The sequence below is a fragment of the Eleginops maclovinus genome, chromosome 13, assembly GCF_036324505.1.
Source record: "Eleginops maclovinus isolate JMC-PN-2008 ecotype Puerto Natales chromosome 13, JC_Emac_rtc_rv5, whole genome shotgun sequence".
Taxonomy (NCBI): Eukaryota; Metazoa; Chordata; class Actinopteri; order Perciformes; family Eleginopidae; genus Eleginops; species Eleginops maclovinus.
In genome coordinates, this window is record NC_086361.1 from 14,571,874 (window position 1) to 14,579,605 (window position 7,732).

General features: G+C 42.1%; 1 protein-coding gene across 1 annotated transcript; it reads right to left on the reverse strand.

The window, feature by feature from the left end:
- Positions 1–322: 322 nt before the first annotated feature.
- Positions 323–5,775, reverse strand: klhl38a (kelch-like family member 38a). The gene is made up of 4 exons (XM_063899639.1): positions 5,643–5,775; positions 2,651–4,007; positions 2,327–2,432; positions 323–1,876 (listed from the first exon to the last, which is right to left on the reverse strand). Exons 2-4 carry the CDS (start codon positions 4,004–4,006, stop codon positions 1,587–1,589), a joined length of 1,752 nt encoding a protein of 583 aa, XP_063755709.1. The 5' UTR covers position 4,007; positions 5,643–5,775; the 3' UTR covers positions 323–1,586.
- Positions 5,776–7,732: the final 1,957 nt, after the last annotated feature.

The window sequence follows — 7,732 nt, forward strand, 5'->3', positions numbered from 1 at the left end:
ATATATTGTAAAGTAGGAAATAAAACCTTAAATCAATCTTAAATATCCCACTATACAGTAGGGAGGCATGCTGCAGATGATCCAATGGGGGTGATAATAACGTTGCTATGGCAGTTGTTACCAGGGGCATAGAGGCCTAAGCACAACAGTGAACGTCTGCTCCTTCAGGGTCAAGAGGTTTGCAGGGTCGTCACAGATGTAACAGTAGTGGTCTGTCTGATTGTCCTGCATTTTCCTCCAATATATTATAGCTTTTGTTCTCAGCTGAATAGAGGATTGATTAGAAATCAGCGGCCATGTTTGTGATAGAACACCTGCAGTTTACATGTTTACATAAGCCTGCTTGTAAGGCTGCAAACCCTGGACATCTCCCCTACACCATTTCCAGTCATAGCTCCCCCTTAGCAGGTCAGTGCATCACCATGCATTCGCCTCAAAGGCAGCATTGTCACATTTCGTCACATCAGTACAGCTGCCTGTGAAGCCCCTTCTTCTTCCAACTACAAACTGAAATTAAGATTAAACCACCACTGAGATACACAAACGCTTGAATCGACAGTTCTGAGACTCATCATACACCTTTTTATTATACTTCAGAGTGCATACACATGAGGGCTGTTATAATGGCCAAAATACAGTATTTCATAATAACAACATTATCACAAAACCTGTGGAAACATTTTATAAATGACAATAGGCTTATGCTATCATTGAAACTCTTCTTTAACTGTGTGTGTTGTTAAATTGTCTTTTATAAATTACATTCAAAATATGGGTGTAGCGAGATAGAAAAAGAAGGTGTATAACTGCAAGCGTGATTAAAGAGGAACTGAATTGTGTGTTTCATAAGATATCATTTGTATTTGTATTAAATATCACTGTTATAGTCTGAAATAAAGTTGTCCCAAATAGTTTTGTTGAAATATAAAATGTGCTACTTATGGACTCATCAAACATGCTAAACTTCTGTATTTTGCTGGAGGAGCTGATCCACGTTCAGTTACAATTTATCAACTCAATCAGCAAGTGCACTCTGATAGAAGCATGTGGGTGAAGGAGGAATGTAGTTTATATTAAGTGCAAATTATATTAGCTCTCTGATCATTTTACACGATGAGCAGCAGAGCTAATAGAGTTACCAAGCAGCCATACTTGTTATCCCAATGTATTTAATAGTAACAGGGAAGTCAACTGCAGCTGCTGGGCATTGATATGCTGGGTCTAAATGTCTGGGAAATTAAAGCATTTACACTCAGCAATCTGAGAAAAGAGCTTTTTGGATTACGTATGTGTCTGCACAGCTGCTTGTTACGTTACTACGTCTGCCTCCCGTCATCTTGTGTGTTCTCAGTTCCCCTCAGGTGCCTCAGGAGTGACTCCTCTGCTCTCAGCTGAGCCACCCTTTGACTCAGATGAAAGTCAGTCTGGCCTAACGTGCTGCTAAGTTGTGACTGATGTGCGTGAAGTAATGCAGTCAAGTTGAAATGGTTTCCCATTTGTGACTTTAGAGGCCAATAAATCATGGCAAAGGGGATGTGAGAAACATGCAGCAAAGCATTCGCTCAAGTAAGCTGGTGAATGTTGGGTCATGGTGGGTTTGGTCTATTGGACACACAGACTAGAGGCAGCGAGCCGTGGTCAAACAGCTTGTAAGGCAAAGAACCTTTGGAGGTCCAAACGTCCGTCTTGGGGTCGTAACACTCGAAGCAGTCTGAGTCCTCGATGACATCGTGGCCGTTGAGGATGCGTCCACCAGTGACGTAGAGCTTGTTGTTGATGACTGTAGCGCTGTGATGCATGCGCCGCTCCTTCAAGTTCTCACACTTGATGAATTTGTTGGCCTTGGTGTCATAGGCAATCATCCGCCTGGTGTATCCTGGAAAATGGGATTGTTATTAAGTACACTTTAAAGAACTGAGTCTGTTTAAGTTTTTGATTGTACAATCAACAAAGGAAATCGACAATGAACAGACAACAAGTAACCAATTTTCTGTGTATCTAAAGCCTGATTCAGTTTATTTCTTTGTGCAGTAGAGCTCCATTGTTTTTTAAAACTATAAAACCAATAACTGAGCCACACAGTTGCCCTGGGAGACATGTTACTGCTTACCTGTGACTGTAAATACATACTAGAGTATCAAAAGTATAACTTAAGATTTGCAGTGTCATTAGGAAGGAATGGGCTTGGGGCTTGGAGCCACCGTCTAGGGACATCATTTGGTACCAAGAGATAACTTCTTTAATTGTTTTAATGCTCTAATTTAATGACTACATCGATTATGTAATAAGTTATGGGAAAGCTGGGGCGACCATTCATTGAGCTCACCTCCAATGATGTAGATCTTGTCTTCAATGACAGCAGCCGGAGCACACACATTTTTCACCGTCCTTGTTTCTAGCCTGGACCACAAGTTGCGAGAAATGTGATACACCTGTTGACACAGCACAAATATCAACAGACAGAAAACCTGTTTACTGCATCAACAAAGACTGTAGTTTGCTCTCTGCTTGAGTGACATCCTAGGGTTTCAATTTATAAAAACTGACAATGAGTTCACTTCAAAACTAAGTCTCTATTTGAGTGGCAATAATGCATGAATCGGACTTAAATGCTGATCCATTGCTGATAATATGAGATGTCTGACTCTACCTGAATCAGTCTGACTGGATTCTGCATGGCGTCCTCCCCTCCGAAAACATAGATCCGCTGATCACTGGCTGCAACAGCTGGATGCAACACCGCTGTGGGCATTGGTGCCATGGCCTCCCACTGATTAAACATACTGTTATACCTCTCTACAGACTGAGAGATCTTCTTGTCCACACCAATGCCTCCTAACACAAAAATGAAGTGCAGGTAGGACACACTTTGGTGGGCATATCGTGGCTCGAACATGGGTTCAGCAGTGCGCCACTGGTTGGTCTTCAGGGAGAGAGTGTAAACTGTGGCACTGACTGAGCTGTCACCTGACGCCATGCAGAGGCTTAGCCCGCCGAGCACGTACAGGATGCTATGAATGCACACATATGCAGCTTTGTAGAGGCGGAGGGGGAGCTTCGCCAGCCATTGCCAGCGTTGTGTCCTTTCGTCATACAGTAAAGCTTCTCGTGAGGTCTGCTCATTGTTCTTGCGTCCTCCAACCACCACCAGGGTTTCTCTGCAGGTGTAGCGTCGTGGTGTGGTCCAAAGAGGCTTGAGCTCTCGCCCACACTTGGTGCTGACTGAAAGCATGAGGCGGCGCACTGAATCGATGATTTCAGTGCAGAGGGTAGAGGACTGCACCAATGGGTCATTTGCGATGAACTGGAACAGGTAAGTCGGATGGATGTATCGAAGGCGCACTTTCTTGAAGAGATCATGGATGGCACCGCGTCGTGAGAACGGGTCATGGTGGATCCACGCAAGGAGGGTCTCAAACACTTGCTCCTCCTCTGCGCAGAGTCGGTCATCCTCTAGGTAACACATGAGCTCAGGAAGGGACAACTCACAGAAGTCCTCTGTGGCGGCTACGTCAGAGAAACACCTCACAGCCATCTCCTTCGCCCTCTCCTTCAGGCTCTCGCAGTGAAGGATCTCAGAGAGGCGGATCATGCTCAGGCAGTTTTCTGGACTCAGCTGCTCCTGGAGGAACAGGGAACAGGCCTCAAAGAGACCTCCATAGTGAAGCATGGAGGCAGCCTGCATGAGCGGGAGCACAATCTCCATAGTGATAGAGATGCAGCCTGTGTACACGTAGTCCACAATGCCACAGAGGACATCTGAAGAGATTCCCTTTAGATTCACTCTAGCTTGACTGCTCTCCAGAAAGTTGCTGCAGAACATGGCGCGGAAGTAAGGGCTGCTGGACACCAGGATGTTCCTGTGGCAGGGGATCTCCTGCTGCTCGGTGCAGAGCAGGACGTCTGTCAGGATACGCTCCTGGCGCAGGATGTTGAGCTGGGCATGAAGGTGAGAGGGAAGTTCTAAGTCTTTGTAAGAGAAAACTTCTCGTGGTTTCAAGGCCATTCTGTGGAGAGGGAAATGAGAGACTGCATCAACAAAGTGTTGTTTTTCTATTGTCTGTTGGAAAGATATTGTTACAGAAACATGGGCATAATGTACACTGAAGTTGCACAGTTCTATCAGATATCGGGAAAAGCGTGGATCCATACTACTCTCATGTCTGCAGTTATTAGGATGATGCAGCCAGGAAACAGTTAGCTTAGCTCAGCATAAAGACTGGACACAGGGAGAAGCTGCTTTTCCTGTACGAACAACAAAGTATAAGTATATAATAATACGATATTTGCAGACATAATCAAAACATATGACTATCGTAGGAAGAATCTAATCTTCCCAAAGGGAAGTTCTTGCTTCATTTTACATTTCAATGGCAGACATGTTTCTTCCAAAGTTTAGGTTAGTTAATTGATGTATAAATGCTTTCAACTAATGGAGCGATCATAGTATTATTTAACATTTTATCTGGCTTTATGAGACCAACTCAAATTTTTAAACTTTTGCTGAGCAGCTGTCCTTAAAGTGACGATTACTTACTCAGTGCTATTTTTACCTCCTCCAAATTATCTTGATGCATCCATGTAGCATTAGGCCACATCTCCCGTATTAAGCAGCCCATCACCCCTATCATTAACAGAGCTGTGTCATCACACCATCTGTGTTTGTCTCTCCTCTCTCTGGACATTTCTTAGCCCCTTTATCTCTGTTGCCATATTCCTTTTCTCTCAAAGTCTCTCTCCGTCTGTACTTGGTTGGACAGTTTGTAAAGACCCTTCAGTTTAAAAAGCAGGAATTTCATTGTACTATTAGCAACACTAAGGCTTTTAATCACCAATAGTGACAGCTACTGATTTACTCCCACTTACATGGCCTGCCAGCCTGTTGGATATATTTGGACCTCTGGTCATTACCTTTTATTATGAAATGACTGTAACAGACATTTCACAACTGATGGTTTAAGCACTTACTTCACAGATCAGATTAAAACTACAAAACAATTATTAACAATTAAATTATGATATCATTATGTCCATAAGGCTTCATTAGTCTTTAGGGGGAATTAAAAATCTACCAAGTAGAATGGACATAAATATTAATTAATTAATTAAAGCTGCAACATGTTTGCAATGTGAGGCACACACTAATGCACCAATAACTATTATTCAATAATGATTATAATTCTGAATTGGGCTTTTAATTTTGAACTTTTTGATAAGTGACATTTTTAATGCAGGACTTTTACTTCAGTCAGATATTATTAATATGATTACTTAAGTACTTCTTCAATCACTGTGCAAAAAATATGCTTTTAATAATAAGATTTTCTGTGCTGTTTTGTGACCTACTGTATGTGACCAAATGTCAAAGCTGATTTATAAACATATCATCAGTACAAACAATTAAATGAATTGCTTTTTAAGTTATGTAACTGAGGCAATGCCTCAGAAACGTAAACATAAAAGGGATCTGTGATCATAATAACTTATATGATTGAAGCCGACAATCAGCCTTTGCCTGAACATAAGCCCTGAAACATTTAAATGTTACATTTTCTTCAAACTGATGAGTTTGAGAGAAACGTGTTGCTGATGAACCCGTTGCCAGTTCATCAGTGAGCATCTGTGACTAAATGAATCCTTACCTCCTGTCTTCAGAAAATCTATAATATCCAAAATCACTGGTTGGTTTGGACAGAAAAAATGATCAAATCCAATCAAAGAACAAACCAAAACAGTATCCAGAGAGAGAATGTAGTGTAGTCAGGGAGAGAAAAGGAACATGACACAAAGAAATGAACAAGCTTTCCAGTTAGGCGATGTGGAGCTCGCCATGAGGCCACTGTGTACATTCCTTCAGCTAAGAATAGTATCCTGGCCACCGTGACTCCAGCCAGGCCTCTCATGTGACACAGAGCTGTTTGGTACCCAGTTGCCGGCTTAGCGGCTCTGCCCGGGTCCAGTGGGGAGAGTGTTTACAAAGGCCATGGGAGGGAGAGCCATTACAAGGCCCTGACTCAGCCATCGGGCCCACCCAAGCGGAAGTTTAATCAAAGAGTCCCAAAACCCTTGTCCATCTTATGTGCGGATTAGGTCCCTCCCTACTCCTCCGTCATGTGTGTAACCCAGGATGAAGGTAAATATAGAGCAGTGCTGATGGGACGGCTTGATCAGAAAAAACAGCTGTAAGAACCAGGCCCAGTGTGCGTTAAGATGTGGCTTCTCTCCATGCACAGCTGGAGATGACTGCTGTTACTACTACTCACCTGTTTAAGGTGTCAGTTACCCTGTAGCAATGCATGTGTAATGTTGCCAAATAGCATCCATGACACCCAATCCTGGTTACAGTTTATATGTAAATACTTTGGTCTCAGAGGCACATTTAGACACTATGACAAGTAGTTGTGATTGTTCATGAGACCATTGTTGGATAATGCGTGTGATATTTTTACTCCATTCAAGAAACACTACCCCATTCCAATGAAATAAAAGTGTAAAGTACTCTTTGATACACACACACACACACACACACACACACACACACACACACACACACACACACACACACACACACACACACACACACACACACACACACACACACACACACACACACACACACACACACACAGATTTTCATTTTCATTCATTTCCATGATAGTGCTTATCTTCAGCCCCTCTTTAACTTGCTCTCCATGATGCTCCTGAGGCAGTGAGATGAAATACTGTCATGTTTGTTTAGTGGCATATCACAAGAAACTGGAGTAACATGTGGACATATTGAATGACAAAGCTGCGAGAAAGTGGACTGTCAGCAAGTCAGACATCAAGGCATGCAAGCACATGCTGCATTGGTGGACTTTGTCACGGTGAAATCCTACACTCCACACACCACTTATTAAGTGACAGCTTCATGCTTGAGGTCATGGTGTGTACTACACACTCCTTCAGGGGAGAAACTCAAAATATGAGAAAGACCACTCACAAGAAATGGAGGTTGAGGTGCAAGAGGAAGGTTATCATATTCCACTTTTGTCTTTTATCTCATACTGTTCAGTCAAGGGCATGAGCAGGCACCACTCTCTCTATCTAGTAAATGTTATTCTGAAGTGTCAGACAATCCTGATTTATCTTATTCCCCCGAGGCTATAGACCTCCATTGTTGTCATAAAACTATTAAAAACACATCAATGAGTCACGCTGGGTGACTTGACCATGGGCACTATAGTTTATTTTGACTGGTTCCTCCCTTGAGTGGATCCTTCTGCCATAAATACTCCCTAGAGCAGTAATTCTCCAGGGCAGGGTCTGTGCTAATATGACAGAGGGCTCCGTAAACAGGTTTACAAATAAACATTTTCTGTAATAATTCCTTGATCGATTTTAAATCTAACAGTATGACTCTCAAAAATACAACTATGTTAAATATCTAATATCTTTCAACAAATTATGTTTTTCTTTCACATCTGAAACAGATCTGCAAACAACAGTGGCCCATGGTTTGACATGCTTTTTAAAAAGTAGGCTGTTTTTTTGCAGCTGGAAAAGTATGAATTAACATTAATAACTTGTTATACTGCCAGGTATCTCCATCCGTAATAATACTAATGTTTGAGTTGATTTAATGACAGCATTAATATGATCCTGCAAAAGTAGTGAGTAACTAACTTAGTAAAATGTAAGTAAATAAAAAGTACAGTTTGCTGCAGAAAGCTAGAGCAGTACAAGTATAAAA

Coding starts and splice junctions, on each gene's coding strand:
- klhl38a (XM_063899639.1), bottom strand. CDS start 4,006: ATGGCCTTGAAACCACGAGAAGTTTTCTCTTACAAAGACTTAGAACTT. Junction 2,433..2,650: donor ATCCAGTCAGACTGATTCAG/GTAGAGTCAGAC, acceptor CTGTGTCAACAG/GTGTATCACATTTCTCGCAA. Junction 1,877..2,326: donor CAAGATCTACATCATTGGAG/GTGAGCTCAATG, acceptor CCCATTTTCCAG/GATACACCAGGCGGATGATT.